Raw genomic sequence first — 18,626 nt, 5'->3', positions numbered from 1 at the left:
TCATTGACCAAAATAAAGCAGTTAAATAGATGAACTGTCAGACCAACCACCAACAGGTGCCTGGTACTACTCCATGAAATCCCCAAGAATGGCATGCATCAATCCTACCAGGGACCTTTGACAAAGCACTGCAAAACCCAGAAAGCAGCAGAGGTGATCATGGGCTTGGCTTGGCTTTGGGCCTAAATCACTAGGTAAGTTTTGTATACTATTATGTGTCATTTTATAATGTTTATATAAAAAAAGGCAGCCCAAAGGCTCCTACCAATGTGGGGTCTGAGAAGGGACAGATGTACGCAGCCTTACCCCTTCCAAGAATTGAACCCTGGTCAACCAAGTCACAATGGAGCAACCCAACCATTGGGCCAAGGCCGACCACCCTCAAATATAATATGATATAGAAAATGTACATATAAGTAATAATTTATTGTGAGCCAGGTGGAGCCTGAACACCAAAACCTAGGCCCATGCCTGGAAATTTCCAGGCTGAAATGTTCACCCATAGGAAGCAGGGGACAAATGGGAGGGTGCTTCTACAGTAAGAACTAAGAGGTATGCATTTTTTTTTGGGAGGGGGAGGGGGGCATAGAACTGGGAAAGTATGTGGACCAACTAGCAACTAGGACATATGCCCTCGCTAGATCACAGTCACAGACCTTCTCATGAGAGGCGAGTGTGCATTCTAGTTTTAGATTACAAGTGTTATGTTTAAACCTGCATAATCATTAACTGAAGGATGATAAAAGCAAAATAATTTTGCTTCAGGTAAGACTAGATCAATATCAATTTCTACACTTACAATGCATTTAAACCAAATTCCTAAATACAGTCATATTAATACATGGTGGAAAGTGGAAATCCTAAAAAATAAAAACAAAACAAAACTTTGGGTTAACTGTTCCATTTCTGAAATGGTGCTCCATAGCTTCATCCATTCTTTCTCTTCTCCCTGTTATAATGCCACCTGAAATCGCAAGGGAAAAAACTATGCAGCTATTTTAGGTGGAGATGGGTCGCCTTGGCTCCTGGTTTTTTTTTTTTATGGTCACTTGAAGAAGACCATCTCCCGTTTTGTTGATGGATTAAGGTAGCAGTGGGTAGTCAAGCAGGAGTTCCCAGCGACCAGCAGAGATTGGAACTGCTCTACCTGCCACACCTTCCTAACAAGGGCATCTGCCTTCTCAAACTGTGAATATTTTCTTCACCTTCTTCATTTTCCTACGACAAATAGGACAAATGCCAGCCTCCTCTGCAATCCTGCATGTTAATTTTAGATTCAGATGTTCATGATCTTTTAATCATCCTGGTTTCTCCTTGAATATGGATTAATGGTGGGAAAACAGGGTTCAGGAATGAATTTGGCTCAAGTAAAATTCTCATGAATTGATTGACTGCAGACTTGGTCAACTCAGGTAATGCAGGTATAATATTTTGAGGTTATTAAAATAAATTGAGGCACTTTAACCCCAGAGCCTGAACAATTTTCAGTTAACTCAACTAAGCCTTGTTCCCAACTGAATAATTCTCAGTTCTATTTTTCTAAAAGTTTACAGACAAGTATTCATGAAAATGCTAGTAATAAAAAGGTAAATTGTCGGTTTAATATATTTAATAGTAAAACTCATCTCACAAGAAAAATGTATAGGAAAGAAATGCCCCAATCCCAGACTAATTTTCACTTCTCAACTCAACTAAGCTTTGTCCCAACTGAATAATTTTTCAGTACTGTTTTTCTAAATGTTTCAGAGAAGTATTCATGACTTGTGTGCTAGTAATAAAAAGTAAATTGCTAGTTTAATAGATCTTGACAGTGTAGCCGGCCAGAGATAAGTGGAAGAGGAGAGGAGAGAAGAGAAGAGAAGAAGAGAAGAGAAGAGAGGAGAGAAGAGAGAAGGTTTGCAATGTAACAGTACTAGTGGCGCCAGTGTTTATTTTACTATATATAGGGCGACAGAAATAACAAGGGAAAAGACCCTTGTGCCCCTGAGTACAATAACAGACATAACAGAAAAAAAAAATGAAACAAAAAACACTTTAATTAGCCAAACAGGTCCTAACATCTGCAACTAAGTTATTTTAACATTATTCCAACACTCCCCCTCAAGTTGGAGCATAGATGTCAATCATGCCCAACTTGTCACACAAATCTTTGTGCCGCACATGATGAAGACCTTTGGTGAAGATATCTGCAAGTTGCTCTTCCGAGCTGACATATGGTGTGCACACTTCTCCACTTTCAAGTTTCTCTCTAATAAAATGCTTGTCCACTTCAATGTGTTTCGTCCTATCATGCAGAACTGGATTAGCAGCAATATTGATGGCAGCTTTATTGTCACAGTAGAGTGACGTAGGATTGCTTACTGCGAAACCCAGTTCACCTAACAGATTTCTTATCCACATGATTTCCGCAACCCCATGAGCCATCGCTCTATACTCTGCTTCAGCACTGGATCTAGCCACCACACTTTGTTTTTTGCTTCTCCATGTGACAAGGTTTCCTCCTACAAAGGCACAATAACCACTGGTAGACTTTCGATCATTGACTGCTCCTGCCCAATCTGTAGCCTCAAAGTGAGTTGTCCTCGGGCTGTGCATGAATTGACTAAGGACACCCACTGCATAGGCAATATCAGGCCTGGTCATAGACAAATACAGAAGTCTCCCCACGAGTCTCTGGAACATCTTTACATCTTTCAAAAACTCTCCCTGACTGTCTCCCAGATGGTGATTAGGTTCAATAGGTGAATCAGATGGTTTTACCCCCAACTTGCCTGTATCTTCTAGTAGATCTAGTACATACTTCCGTTGGGAAATAAAGATGCCCTTGTGAGAGCGGGCAACTTCAATTCCAAGAAAGTATCGTAAGGGGCCTAGATCCTTCACCTCAAATTTAGTGGCTAAGAATTTTTTTAGTCTCTGGATTTCAGCCTCCCAATCTCCTGTGATCACTATGTCATCCACATACACAATAAGAGCTGCAATTTTACCTTCACCTCTTTTTACAAACAGGGTATGATCTGACTGACATTGTTTGAATCCCATCTGTTGGACTGCTAAATGGAACTTACTAAACCAAGCCTGAGGTGATTGTTTCAACCCATATAGGGACTTTTTTAACCTGCACACCTTTTGTTCACTGCCTTTGGCACAGAACCCTGGGGGTTGGGTCATGTACACCTCCTCTTCCAAGTCACCATTCAAGAAGGCATTCTTGATGTCCAATTGGTGAAGATCCCAGTCAAGATTTGCTACCAAGGAAAGGAGAATCCGGATGGAGTTCATCTTCGCTACTGGAGCAAAAGTCTCTGCATAGTCCACTCCATATACCTGTGTAAAGCCTCTTGCTACCAGTCTAGCCTTGTACCTTTCAACAATTCCATCAGCTTTGTTTTTCACTGTGAACACCCACTTGCATCCCACTGGTTCCTTCCCCTCAGGAAGATCTACCAACTCCCACGTACCATTTTTGTGTAAGGCATCAATTTCTTCCTGCATTGCATCTGTCCATTCAGGTTTTGACAAGGCTTCTGCCACGGTCTTAGGGATGGGAACACTATCCACAGAAGAGAGAAAGGCACGGTACGAAGGTGAAACATGCTCATAGGACACAAAGCTAGAGATAGGATGATTAGTGGTACAAGATCTAACACCCTTTCTCTTAGCAATAGGAATATTAAGATCATTGGGGACAGGTGAATCAACATTTAAATGAGCAATGGGAGCAAGTGTACCTGGCTGATGAGACGGATCTACCTCGGGTGAATCCGATGATGTTGGTTGCATAGTGTCCGGCTCCACGGCTCTTGAACTCTGCTGGCTCTTATGGCGACGATGAAAAACCTGGAACGGAGGAGGATCGGGTAAAGGAGGTAGTTGAATCTGAGTCGTCGCCTATTTCTCCTCAACCCTACTCTCCCCCTGAGGAGAAACCGAGAAGAACGGTTGACTCTCAAAGAATGAGACATCAATGGAAACATAGTACTTGCGGGCAATGGGATCATAGCAACGATACCCCTTTTGAGATGAAGGGTAACCAAGAAAAACACAAGGAATAGCCCGAGGGTCAAGTTTACCACGAGTAGGTGACAGGTTGTGGACAAAATAACGACACCCAAAAACACGCATCGGAATGGTGGATAGCGGGGCTGTAGGGAACAAGAGCTGATGTGGGGCCTTATACTCTAGTAGCCGAGAGGGCATGCGATTGATGATATATGTCGCACACAATATTGCATCCATCCAGAACTGTTTTGGCACATTCATATGAATCAGCAAGCCACGAGCAACTTCGAGAAGGTGACGGTTTTTTCGTTCAGCCACACCATTTTGTTGGGGTGTCCTGGCACAAGAGCTTCGCTGAAGTGACCCACTCGAAGCAAAGAACTTCGTGAGATCACTATGGAAATATTCCTTTGCATTGTCCGACTGGAAAATATGAATTTCCGTATGGAACTGAGTGAACACCATGCGTTAAAAATCTTTCACAATTTGTGGCACTTCATCTTGAGATCGCATAGGGTAAACCCAAGTGTATCGAGAATAATCATCAATCAAAGTAACAAAATACTTATAGCCAGCCGCAGTAGGTAGAGTAACAGGGCCCCAAACATCAGAATAAACAATATGAAATGGAAATTCAGATCTTTTATTTCTTAAAGGTAAAGAACTTCTACAATGCTTACTCAACTGACAAGTTTGACACTGTAACTGACTCACTGACAAGGACTCAAACAACTTTGGGAACAAAACTTTTAACGACTCAAAAGAAAGATGACCTAAATGACTATGCCATAAATAGGCCTGACTCTCACTCGATGAACTTGTGGACTCAGTCGCCACTAGACCAGCATTATTCTCCAACACGTAGAGACCATCCACCATGCTTCCTCTACCAATCATCTTCCCCGAGGTCAAATCCTGAAACACACATGAAGACGGAAAAAAAGGTGACTGAGCAGTTCAAAGAGTGAGTAATACTACTAATGGACAACAAATTAATAGGTAATTTCGGAACATGCAGGACATTAGGAAGAGTAAGGCCAAGTGGGAGAGATATGGTGCCTCGACCAGCTATGGTAGAAAAAGAACCATCAGCCAATCTTACCTTATCTCGCCCAGAGAGAAGGTTATATATCTGGAACAAATTTGACTTACCGGTCATGTGATTTGAGGCTCCGGAGTCAACAATCCAAGGTGAATCAGTAGTATGAGATGACACATGGAAGGCTGCGGCATTACCTGATGTAGACGCAAATGAGGTAGAAGGAGTAGGCCCAGGATCCACTTGGCGGAGAGTCCTACCATACAATTCCAAATGTTCACGGAAGGAGTTGATAATATCTTCCTTAGGGTCAGAACCGGGATGTCTCTCCTGAGTTACGGAAGGACTAGTCTCTGTCGATGCCATATTAGCTGAGTTATACCTTTTTTGATTCTGCTGGCTTGGTTTCTTGCCCTGATCCGGTGCTAACTTCTTACCCAAATCCTGTGCCCATTTAGGTTTTCCATGGAGATCCCAGCATGTATCTTTAGTGTGTCATGTCTTCTGGCAGTGAGTGCACCAAAGCTTGCTTTTATCTTTTGATTTTTTCTGAGTGTCACCCCTTTTAAAGCCACCTCCGACATTTGTATCTGAATTCCCCCGGACCACTAGGGAAACTGACTCCCCTTCTACACCATTCATCACACTTCTTCTGACTGCACCAAGGCATACACCTCCTGGATTGATGGCAAGTCTTTACTACCCAAGATCTGTACCCTGATGGACTCATATGACGGATTCAGCCCTAGGAGGAAGGCAAACACGCGTTGCTGTGATACAAGTGACTTATAGGCCTTTGCATCTTCATCACACTTCCAATTCACATTCTGATAGTGATCAAGTTCTTTCCATATTGATGTCAAATCAGAATAGTACATCGAGAGACTCCTCTCCCCCTGCTTGCAAGTAGAAGATTCAGCTTGTAGTTGGTATATCTTGGCATAGTGTCTCTGTTCTGAATAAGTGGACTTCGCTTGTTCCCATATCTCACAAGCAGTTTCAGCCCACATAAAAGTCTTCCTTACTTGTGGCAGCATTGAAACCAAGAGCCAAGACATCACCATACTGTTCTCTTGGTTCCACCTATCATGCTCAGCACTTCCATACTTCGGTTCCTTTACTCTCCCATTAATGTATCCTATTCGCCCCCTAGCAGTGATGTAGAGTTTTATCCCCCTAGACCACTCAAGGTAATTCAGACCATCAAAGGGAATGACAGCCATGGGAAAGCTCATATCCATTCCCCCACTCACTCCATTGTGGCTCCCTGAGATCTCTGAAGTAGCAGAATTCTCAGTCGACATGGTCAAGCAGTTAATCAGTCCCACACACCGGACTTAGGACTCCTCCTCACTCCACAAAACAATGCTCCACTCAGTTCACACCCACACACTCGGGTTTACCAACCAGATTGAGCACAAACAGTACCAAATTCCGGACAAAACTGAGGTAATATTTGGCAGATTTCAGACCTGTATAGTTTTATCAGTCCCCACCTACCATAATTCCATAATGTCTAACAGCCACTAATCAGCAGGAGAGATCCTTCTTACTTATAGTCAACTCAAACCATTGATAAGACAGGTCAGCATTGACCTACAGTTGTCTTAACACATGAACAGGATCACACGATCCAAGAAAACTAGGGTTACACAGGTTCGACAGCATTCAGCCGCCCCAGATTCATAGGGTTTTCACTCGGCACATGACCAAGGATAGTAAAGAAGAGAAAAAATAGGGAGAACTGTACCAGTCGTAGCTATTCTGTAGTCCAGAATCAGATTTCCTTTCTGCTAGTCTGTTCGATCTGTTCTTTGGGTTGATCGATCTTCTCTTGACAGTAGGGTTGATCGATCTGCTCTCTTTTAATCAGCATTCCCGCTCTGATACCATCTTGACAGTGTAGCCGGCCAGAGATAAGTGGAAGAGGAGAGAAGAGAAGAGAAGAAGAAGAGAAGAGAAGAGAGAAGAGAAGAGAGGAGAGAAGAGAGAAGGTTTGCAATGTAACAGTACTAGTGGCGCCAGTGTTTATTTTACTATATATAGGGCGACAGAAATAACAAGGGAAAAGACCCTTGTGCCCCTGAGTACAATAACAAACATAACAGAAATAAAAAACGAAATAAAAAACACTTTAATTATCCAAACAGGCCCTAACGTCTGCAACTAAGTTATTTTAACATTATTCCAACAATAGATAAAATAATCGATTCATATCACAAGATAAATGGATAGGAATGAAATGCAATCACCTTGTTCCACATGTAAAACATGCTGCACAGTGCCCACATGGAAGGAAGAAGCAATCTCTTGGTGCATCAAAACAAATTACGCATAGGCGCCGGGGATTGCTATTGTTTTCCCCATCATTTAGTGGTTTTGCTTCAAGGGAACCTACTCTGATGCATTCCTCAAAATCCTCCTCATCATGAGAGACAGACTCATAAGATGAGCCCCAACTGGAGAGATCATCATCTTTGTCTGTAAGCAATGGGGTTCTCTCAGATCTCACCTCCACTGTCTGATATCCAGTTTCATCTCCAGTGGTGGATTGAAACTGGATGCATACCTTCGAGGCCAATAACATTACCAAAGTCATTCCACCTACATGCAGGAGCCATAAGAAAAATAGGCTGTTGGAGGAGGATATCATTCTAAGATTAAAATGACAGTAGATAAATACCTGAGGCAACAAGATATGTGAGCCATCGTGGTCCATACGAAAGCATGACATATTGGCTATCACTGTCTGTGTCCTAAGGAACCAAAACTCCATATGCATCAAAGAAATTAATCTCTATAACATACATAAAGAGATGCCACCAAAAATGAGAATTTTAACTCGCAAATGATCTGCAAACTGCAGGATTCATCACTTATTACCCATACTATAAATTGGCAGTAATCTAGTCTTGGGAAAATCCAATGCTTACAGATCTTCTGCACATAACAATGTGCTTTCATTAAGGCTGTGATTGTCTCCATGACAAATGGTTTGCAGGGAGAAATGTTTACTAGGGGAAAACTGTGGTTTGTAAAACTTTGACTTTCACCCATGTGTGTCCTATTGTTGATTGTAGCCCTGAAAATGCATTCTATAGTCATATATATACTAGTACGTGTATAAAGAGAGTCCTATTAATAGACTAACACTTTTCCTGTACTTAAACAATAACAAGAATTAGTAGCATCTCCTATGTTGGTGATCCATCACCTGTCAATCCTGGTTAAACATAATGAACAATGCACAGTTCAAGGATAAAAGAACAAGCTAAGGCACAATTACTAGGAGGTGGGGCCAACATGGTTATATGGATGTAAATATCATTAATACTTCAAACGAATTTCTTAGGATGGAGGCTGTATCAGTATCAGGATTCCAACTGTCTTCACCTAGACACCAAACTCATGAGCAATCATAAAACAATAACAACCATACCATTGTAAACACCAAATAAAAAGGAGTTCAAATCACAGTTTGCCACCAAAAGAAGTATGAACTCTACATCTATGGGCCATTTTAAGAATTGTTTAGTTGTTGGGACAAGAATTTGGAAGAAGGCACAGAGAGAGAAGTGCAAAGGGTTTTCTTTGGTCTGTTGGAGATAGAGGAACTCTTCAGGACTCTCCATGATCCCATCCAAGTAAATTGACTTATGCTTGAAATAGGTATAAGTCATTTTGCAACCTTTTCACCTTGGATTTGCTTGTGGTTTTACTTCTTTTTGTTCTTTTTTTCCTGGGAACTGAACACTGAAAAAATGGAGGTTTCCCAAAATAACAGTTCTCTCACTCTATTTATTGGTACAGTTCTGCCATTCCATGTTCTGGTGTAGACACAGAATGGTTAGGAAGGTTGAAAACAAAATTTGATTATCCTACCAAGGAATTCTCCTCTAAAAGCAACTCATAACTGTATGACCTGCCTTTAGGTTTGCTAGTAAAAATTTCAATTAGACACTCCAGACATAAATCTATTCTCATTAAAATGAAACTTCAACTAGAATGTCTCACTCAGAAACATACAAAAACCTACTATTTTTCTAGTTGCTCTACTTAATCTAATATACTCTAATAGGTAGATTTGGATGAGGTATAATTGTAAAGGTATCTTAGTGGTTTGCATAATTAGGAGCAATAAATTTTAAAAATGTAGATGCCATATGACAATCAATAAAAGAACAAAAATTAAAAGGTTCCAGCTGGCTGAGTTGGTGTCAGTGGATGTCCTATTGGTCTAGGACTGATTCCTGCCTTCACCCTCCCCACTACCATCTCCAAGTTTACCTAGCAAAATAAGTATGGCTGCAAATAGATCACATTGAATCAGATATACCTAGATCCAAAATTGATTTGTTTCTAGTCATTATTCAGATCAGAATGGAATTTTGATTGCAGTCAGAGATTGAATAGAATTAATAGATTAACCTAAAAGTGATCAAAATATTATATATTATTATATAATGAAAAAAAGTTAATTGAAAATAACTTATATGAAACTTGAATGTATATTTAAACCAATTTTACTAATAGATACAATACAAATGTTATGTGCCATACTTAAATCGAATTAGATCAGAAGATATCAGAATGGATAGGGATGGATCCATGTCCAATCCAATTATAAACTGATTGAATCTGGACTGCCCTTAACCAGATTGTATTCAAATTCGATTTCAGACAAATGGATACCATTTGCATCCCTGAGAGGAAGAATCATATTTTAGGAGTATTTGGTCTAGTGGGGGATTTGCCCCTTCAACGAGGCATATCTAGGAGGTTTTACCCACTCAAAATGAATTTTCCTCATCTTTTCTCTATGTTTTTTAGTTATGGCCATTGGGATCAATAACAGGTTTGATATTCCTAGATGTGTGTCACATGTCAAGCAGAGGTAGGGTGTTATGACCATTTCTATCCTCCCGCCATTATGTCAGTACTCTTATTTGGGTATTCTTTTAACCTCATGCCCAAAAGCATTTCTTTTTTATCCAGTAACTAAAGTTCATTCAAATAATTATTTGCAGAAAAAAAATTTTAGCGTAAAGCTAGTGCTAGAGAAGAAAACCTATTCAAGGACCTCACTTAACAGCTTAAGATTTTAGGTTGAATGGTTCTTTGAGATGGTATCAGAGCCACTTTGACCAAGTGGTCTAGTGTTTGATTCTTGTCACCCCCATTATAATTAATTAAGTTTCAGCAAGGTACGGGTGGGCCTGTGTTGTTCACGCTTCAAGCCCAATGGGCTTTCATGTCAGGGGGCATGTTAGAGAATAAAACCTATTCAAGGACCTCACTTAACAGCTTAAGCTTTTAGGTTGAATGGTTCTTTGAGAGCTACAAAAGTTTCTAGTTCAGAAACCAAGAAAACCAAAAAAAAAGGAACTAAATGGGTCCCATTATGTAGTCCACATAACGTTTTTGGGATTCTTTTTATCATTTTACCAGAAAATATTCATCCATTCAAGAATTCCAAACAAGAGAATTTACAGAAGTGCAACAATTTTACCTGTTCTGGACCAGAAGAGGTTAGGACAGCAGCATTGGACCCCACAAGGAAAAGCTTCAAATCACATGAACTGTGAGACACGGAGCATTTGTAATATGCCTCTGTTGTATTATACATGAGAGCCCATATTGTAATTTCCAACTTTACCTGTTTAGCATAGAGAATGAACATAAGTTTGCAACAAAGGCACATGCCATGGTAAGAAACTTGCATAGACAATATAATAAATCAATAGTCAGCTAGTACCAAACAACTATAACTTGCACATTTGAGATAGATCTATGCAGTGCATAAATGGCTTATTAAAAGCATGTAAGTGTTCAAATAAAAGAAAGAAATGGAATATAGAAAACAATCTTATTATTACCTTCACCTCCTCAGAATTTAAGTTACCCAATGCAACAAAGTAGTTAGATGACTTGAAAACTTTCTGTTGAATCGTCCCACTTCCTGCAGAGGCACATTTTATGAGTTTAATCAATACAGTTCTACCATGGAATGCAATATATGCTCTATTTTCAATCTTACCATGAATGATATTCCATGACAATGTAGTATTTGGATATGATGGATCTTCTATCCACTCGACAAAGTTTTCTTTACCTGCATGCCAAGTTGCCAACTCTAAAATTGAGAAAGATTACACAAATTGCAAAATACATTAAGACACATTTCTAGAAAACAAATTGAAATCAAGCATACTCTACCATCTTAACCAAAAAACAGAAAAAAAAAGAATTGGCAGTTCTTAGACTCTTGGTAGTGGTTGCTACCAAAGAAGCTTTCCTTATCCTGATGCTTCATGGAAGTGTAATGAAGCAAATTGCTAAAGTTCCCTGTGTTTGGATCAAGAATTTCCAAATGGATGGACCAGTAATGATTAGTAGCACTATTCCCTAATAATAATAAATGCATCGTAGATTGGTCCTATAAGCTTGAATTGCAGATGAGAGAGGAGTGTATCTTCATTGCACACTTAAATAGCAATTATTTAAGAAGAACGTGCATTAATATGATAAACATAGTTAAATAATGCATGTTTTTTAGCTGCAGTGGTGATGGTTACTTTATTAAACTCTCACATTTGGAAGTCTAAGTGGGAATGAGAAGATTGCGGTGCAGGTAATGCCACCTTAGGCAGAAGCAATATACACTTAAAGATTCAACAAGTTTTCTGGGGAAAAAGTATTAACATATAGACTTGTGCATACCCCAGCAATATGTGTCCTCTGATTCCTATAGACCAGAACAGAAATTTTTTAAGTAGCATTTTCCTACCAACATGAAGAGATACTGCTATCCCCTTCATTCTTAGCTTGGACAGTGAAAGCATCTTACTCTGAATGGGAAGAAAGTCCTTAGGCTATGCTTGGATTGGGGTGGAAGAGGAAACAAGGAGTGGAAATAGAAAACCACTCCTGTCTCTACCCCACCTCCCACCCATACAATGACAGACTTAGTTCAAACCCAGTATCAATGAGCCTGACTCAAACACCAGGTTCTTCTTCAAGCATCTTACTCTACCAGCTACCCTTCCTGTACATTTTGTTCTAACAGACCCATTCTCTGCTCTAACTTTGCAATACCACAAAGTGTTAAAAGTCCTTAGGTTCTTTGCACTTATGTGTTTGTTTGGTGTATACATATGGACTGCTCAAAAGTGTTACCTTCAGCAATTACAAGGAATAAAGGGGAGTTCTGAGATTTCACACTGTAGAAAATATCCAGTTGGGATCCTACATTCAGGAAATACATCCACTCCTGCAACACAAGCAGATATTAAACCCACCTCATCAACTACAGTACCTAAAGATCTAAGGCCCCGTTTGGTTCACGGGAATAGGGGTCTGGAATCGGAATCGGAATGGGTTATTCCGATTCCAACTGTTTGGTTTAGCGAATCGGAATCCCATTCCCATTCCTGCTGGAATGGCATTCTCCCATATAAGGGAATGGCCATTCCCTGCCCCTCCTTGCGAATGAAATCCCATTCTTGTCTGAACCAGACTATGGGAATAGACCATTCCGATTCCAATTCTGAAGGATTTCGATTCTGGCTGTGAACCAAACGGACCCTAAGAGTAAACTCAACTCACATCCTTGGAATGAGAGAAGCAGAAAAGGAAAGGCAGAAGAAACAGAAGTGCATGAGCTTGAAATTGATGGATTACCTTTGCCAATATTAAACAATGTATCTTTCAAACAAAAAGAAAAAGGTGTGTGGGAAATGTCTTGCCTTGTGGAAATTGGGTGGAATAGAAGCATTATGGATTTGAGACCAAGTCGTCTCGACATCAAGACGAGGTGTTCCGTAAAAGCCATATAGGATCGGACTAGGTTTTGGGTCTCCTTCTTCTTGCACCTGGAACAAAATCAAGCCATAGCCAAACATCAGAAAGACAATACAAATACCAATACGAAAGAAATGAATGAGAAGCGGAAAAGTACCTTGATATCCTGCACCAAGATCGAATTAGCTTGCAGGAGACGGGAGTAATTTGGGGTCAATTGTAAATTCACAGATCCATAAAAGCCCAGTATCAGAGTCATGGATGCTGCTGGTGATGAACATTGGAAATCAACAGCCAAACTAAACGAAATCAAACCAATTTCCAAGCCAAGCTTAAGCCAAATTACATTAAATGTATAAGAAAGATAATCAATTAGAACAAAACAAAGAGAGAAGGAAATGAACCGAAGAACCAGAAGGTGATGAGCACGATGAGGCAGGACCAGGCATCATCCATCATCTCGAAGGATGGCATGGCGGGTATTGAGATGTTGACACGATAAGAGACGCTTGCCTGACGCTGCTGGTCCTGCTCTTGAAGAATCTGGGCCTCTTCTTCCTGGGCTTGCAAGGAAGAGGAAGCCAGGAAAGATGACGACGACGACGACGGAGCGGAATCAGAGGGATGGGCATGGATGGAAGCAGAAGAAGAGATGGGTAAATAGTGATTTTGCTCTTCCATCCTGCCACAACAAGATCGAAAGATAGAGACGGAAACTAAGAAGGGTGAGACTGTGAGAGCGGGAAACTGAAACAGTAAAGGCCATGAGCGCAGTCCTCGCTCACCTGGTTGAATCTGACTTGCAGTGTTGCACCAAGCAGTCTTCCCCCGCTCTTTCTCTGTCTTTTTTGACTGTTAGTTGGTTTTCGACGGTTAGTTGGTTCTCTCTCTCTCTCTCTCTGTCGGCCGGTCGTTGGACGGGCCCGTCTAGCGCTGTAAGGTGGACTACATGTTAATACCCGCCGACCGGTACGATACGATAAAGTGGGCCATGCCAGCATAACCCGCGAGTCGCGACCAATACGGTATGACCCATACACACCCAAGCCCATGTGGAACCCCTCTTGAGGGGTTCCGGCCCTCCAGAAGATCAGGCAGCATGACCACTGACTTGCATGCCGGCCCAGGCCGTATGGCCCACATTACACCGCTAGGCCCATGCCATAGAGTAAGGATTAACTATTCTGAACTGAAAAAATAAGGATTAACTGAATTGAACAGGCCGTGGAACCAACGATAACTCTCCACGCCAGTAATAAAATACATGAAACCTACAATTATTTAATTTCTCATTGTGGCCCCATGTACTCCATGCTGGGTGTGAGTCCCATGTATTTTATCATATACTTTATCGTCGTATAGTATTTGAGCGTTTCACATGCGTTCTATTTCACAAATGTGCTCTGATTAGGGATAGCAATGGGGCGAGTTTGGAGAGGATTTTGTAAATTCTAGACTCTATTTATCTCCCTAAACTTAACAACTCACATCCAAGTTTTTGAGAATCCAAACCCTCCTCACACATGAAAGTGCAAAACCCTCCCCGCATTCAAGGATATGGACAGGTTGGGTTTAAAACTTGCATCTAATTTCCTAATATTTCTTTTAATATATAAGCAATAAATAAGTAAAGTAACACAAATAAATATTAAGATTTTTAATTATTTGATTAAGACATGTAAAAAACACATAAACTAGCAATTATCCTTTACATAAAATTCAAAGTATTATTAAATTCAACACCTACTATATAAAGTATGTATTTGGAACCGTGGATGTTTATTGACTAAGTATATGTTTGGAATCGTTGTTGCCAGATAAGATGTTTCCCGGAAAAACATCAACTTTTTTTGTTTGGTACCAATGCTCCAGGAAACGTTTTTCAGCACCGGTACCCATTATCCAATGCCACATCATTGCCCTATTTGCAGCAATGAGTTGCAGCTCAAGGAAACGCCAAATTTGGTGTTGCTCCAAGCCATGCCTTCCCGATTTCCAAGGCGTGGCTTGGAGCACTGTTTTTTTATGGAAAACGGTTTCAAACAAATGCTCGTTTCTTGGAGCACCGTTTTTTCCGATGTGGTGCTGATGTGGCGTTGTTTTCTAGAGCAACGACAACGATGCCAAACAGACGCTAAACATTTGTACTTGATTTGTTTGGAAAACTGAGAAAAACAATGATGAACCCATTTATTGACACTTAGGTGCCATTAGGCGCCACATCAGCAAAAAAATGAATAAATGCTTACCCGTTGGGGGAAGCGCTAAAATGAAGCTTCCCCCAACGGTAGGCGCACACATAAACCGATGCCTACTTTTGCAAGTCCCCATGCGTACGGATTCACATAATGGGGGAAATGCTGAAGTGGCACCTATGTGGCAACGTTTATTTAATAAACACCCACGGTTCCAAACACCCTAAAAGTTTATATGCTTTCCAACAATATGCGGGTCAGGGAGGGTCTGGTTTAGCCTAATACCATACCCTACCCATACTCATATGGGTTGTATAATCCCATAACCTATACTCACCTCAAAACCCATCATTCAAGCAAAAATCCCTCCCCGTTGGGGTGGGTAGGGGTGGGTACCCATCAGGTAGGGTAGACATTGCCATCCCTAGCTTTGATTCACAAGTGATTCATTTTACCCAACGTTTTAAAAACTGAACTAGAACTGGAACCATTACAGCCATCGGTTTCTAGGTCAATGGTTCGACCATTCAGTTCAAATGGACGACCCATTCTAACAAAAAAATAAAAAAATAAAAAATGGCAAAAAAATCAAACAGGTCGATGGTTCAACCGCCCGGTCAACAAGTTGTTGACCAATTCAACGATTTTTGGTTTGGGATCAGGTTTTGGGGTAAAATGGAACCGGTTACAAGGATGGTTCCTAGGCTGAACGATCCAACCATCCTAGTCAATGGCGGTTCGAAAAACATTGGTTTTATATGTTTCTATGAAAAACACAAAATTTCGAGATATAGGCTAATTGGGTGTTTAAAGTGATCTGACTTGGGGCAAATTTCTTAGAGTACCCCTATGGTGTAGGAAATTGACTAGCTCTACCCTTAATGTTTATATATTCTCTTAAAGTACCCTCGTCATTAAATACTAACAAAAAAAAATGAGGAAATAGATCACTACTCTCTCTCTCTCTCTTTCTCTCTCCCTCTCCTTGTCTCCATCTCCCTCTTTGTCTTAGCCTCCACCTCCATTTCTGTATCAGATGCTTTACGTGGTGACCTCTCATGCAACCGGTTATACTGGGATTAAACTCCTTGTCGGAAATCCTTCGAGCACAAATCTCTTTATTCTAAGTTCTTCGAACCTTACATGTCAGAAATCCTCTATCTAATAGCATCCAGGTATACATACATAAGACTTCTATGTGTTTTGCGTAATAGATTTAGAGATGAGTGTAAGTAAGGTGGTTAGGCTATGTTTAGGGGTCTCCTTGAAAGACGAAGGAAAACCGGGTGCATGAAGTAGATTTGGAGGCTAGGGTAAATGGAAGTGATAATGTGGCAGAATAGAATGATTAAATGATGATCTCGTTAAGAGATGGACTCTCATTTATAAGGAGCAATCCCGAGGTCCCGAAAGGAAGGAGTCAAAAGTGTTTTATTCCCATTAGGAAAGTGAATATTGGATTCGTTGTCAGTTATTAAGGAGTACTGCTAGGGTTTCGCCACGTGTCTTATGAGATCCCTCAAGGACTGACTTTCCTTTCATTTGAGGATTCTCATAATCCGCGTGTGCTACTTCCTTTTGTAGTCCATTTAACCAATGTGACACTGTTGACGTCATTTACTAGCGGACACACTTTTATTAGACTCACATGGCGCTTTATCACGCACATAATTTAAAGGCGCACGTGTAACTAATATTTATTCCTGGCCTACGGTGACCCTAAGGTTCCGTAATGGTCTCGAGTTCATTGCGAGATTGCACACATCCGAAGTTTATCATGGAACTATGCACATCCGAGGTTTATTGCAAAACTGCGTGCATCTAAAGTTCATCGCGAGTTCACATTAGTCAAAGTTTATCCTGACTTGTGTTGAGTACGAGTTCATCGTGCATGTGCGTTGAGTCGTATTCTCATTACAGATGTTCGATGAATTATACACTTGTATTCTCCGTGTAGTATCAATTTGGTATCTTCTGTACTTCGATGGTATGAATGGTCACTATATACCTACAATGAGTATACTGTTTGGTACCAGCTTTCTAATTCTGACCAGAATAAGGGTTCTGACCCTTCACAATTTTCTTTACAACCGTGTTCACTGGACAAGATCGCCCATTGATGCTAATTCAGAAGGAAAATTTAATTGAGATTCCTGTAGGTATTTTGGGGATCGCTTTCCACATTTATTAGTAGATCTTAGACATTTCTTGTAAAAAGCTGCTAGAAGAAGAAAAGCTAGAATACTTAGAGAACATTAATCAATCAAAGAGCAAGAAAATTATGTACTATTTGAATCGCTTTTTCTATTTAATTGTTTTTTCTTTTCTTTTACCTGTACCACAGAGTGGTATTGGGTTCGCAAGTTTCTTCATTACATATTCCTTTCCCAAGAGACTCTCTGCAAGCTTTCGCAAAAATGGGCTTCCCAGTACCATTGGAACTGGGAAGAACTAGAACTCGTTGAGGAAACATTTCCCTTCTCTGACAAACTTCCTAAAATCTCTGCGTGGCTTCTTCTAGAGAGCGGAAGAGAACGTCTCGACCAACTGGACCAATGGAAATGCCAATCGGATTGGCCTTGGCTGGCCAATTCCACCCTCTGTTTTCTCCATCCAATAGGAAGCCCCTGGACTCGAAGAAAAGAAGGAACTGCGGAAGCGGGATAGTGTGAAGGAGACAGAGACAGAGATGGAGTGGGCTTAAATAATTTGTGAGAAAAGGTATTTTTAGGAATTTTTGAAACATATATCAATTACATGTAACATGTAACAGAGTGTGACGGACAACAACGGAGGTTCTAGACTATTTGTCAGGAAACTTAAAGGTACTAAATAGGATTGTCAAATGCCATTTTTTTGTCAATTCTGTTTAATTACATGTCACATTAGCAGAAATGGAACACTTGTAAAACTCTTTGATGTCAAAAGCGCATGATATTTGGTGAAAAAACCGGATTAACCCAAATTGGCAGTTTTCAAAAAGTTGCAACCTTACCTTACCACTAGACTTGTTCATGGCCATGGGTTAGGTAGTCCGATGGTTCAGTCTGGCTTGGCCCGTTATTTTTGGGCTTGGACAAAATTTAAGGCCCATGGGCTTGGGCTTTAAATACTAGGCCCGAACATTTTTCGGGCCAGACTGGGACCTTTTCAAATAAGCCCAATTCGGCCCGATATTTACATATAATAAAAAAATACTTATGTTATATATAATATATATTTGTTTCTTAAATTATTAATAAATATTAATTTATTGTTAGAAAATACAAATTAATTTATTAATTTATAAAAATACTAAAAATAAGATATTTTATGTACAAATCAGACTTAAAGGACCAGGCTCTCAGACAGTCGGACTCGGGCCTGCACATTTTCTACTCATAAAAAGACAAACCCCGGTCGGTCCGGCCCATGAAACAGGTATATTTACCACGACAGGTCCGGAATCCTTATTCGGTATTCCAATATCAAGCGGGCTGGACCATGAATGGGGAAAGAACCGAGCTAGTTGTAGTTGACAACAGACAACAGTCCTCCAACTGGGCAGTGGGCTGTGATGTAAGAAACGCACAGCGTGGATCGGGTTAAGA

At 40.5% G+C, this 18,626-nt stretch overlaps 1 protein-coding gene and 1 long non-coding RNA gene across 5 annotated transcripts; both read right to left on the bottom strand.

The window, feature by feature from the left end:
- Positions 1-737: 737 nt before the first annotated feature.
- Positions 738-13,643, bottom strand: LOC104595042 (E3 ubiquitin-protein ligase APD2-like). Of its 4 annotated transcripts, none has more exons than XM_010255600.2 (10): positions 13,254-13,643; positions 12,999-13,105; positions 12,787-12,912; positions 12,218-12,311; positions 11,079-11,153; positions 10,918-11,000; positions 10,551-10,697; positions 7,725-7,797; positions 7,294-7,645; positions 738-1,257 (listed from the first exon to the last, which is right to left on the bottom strand). In XM_010255600.2, the coding sequence occupies exons 1-10, from the start codon at positions 13,291-13,293 to the stop codon at positions 1,182-1,184; spliced, it is 1,173 nt and encodes a 390-aa protein (XP_010253902.1). In that variant the 5' UTR covers positions 13,294-13,643; the 3' UTR covers positions 738-1,181. The 4 variants fall into 4 exon arrangements, with proteins under 4 accessions (XP_010253902.1, XP_088754781.1, XP_010253900.1 ...); XM_088898655.1 differs by having other exon boundaries at positions 12,999-13,108; positions 13,254-13,638; XM_010255598.2 differs by having other exon boundaries at positions 12,999-13,108; positions 13,246-13,620.
- Positions 4,625-6,213, bottom strand: LOC148801971 (uncharacterized). Its single transcript, XR_016082721.1, has 2 exons — positions 5,155-6,213; positions 4,625-4,917 (listed from the first exon to the last, which is right to left on the bottom strand). It is a non-coding gene; the product is annotated as an uncharacterized LOC148801971 (long non-coding RNA).
- Positions 13,644-18,626: the final 4,983 nt, after the last annotated feature.

This window comes from Nelumbo nucifera, chromosome 2, assembly GCF_055504915.1.
Source record: "Nelumbo nucifera cultivar China Antique chromosome 2, China Antique-T2T, whole genome shotgun sequence".
In the NCBI taxonomy this organism is placed as follows: domain Eukaryota; kingdom Viridiplantae; phylum Streptophyta; class Magnoliopsida; order Proteales; family Nelumbonaceae; genus Nelumbo; species Nelumbo nucifera.
This window is presented reverse-complemented; position numbering and strand designations above follow the sequence as displayed.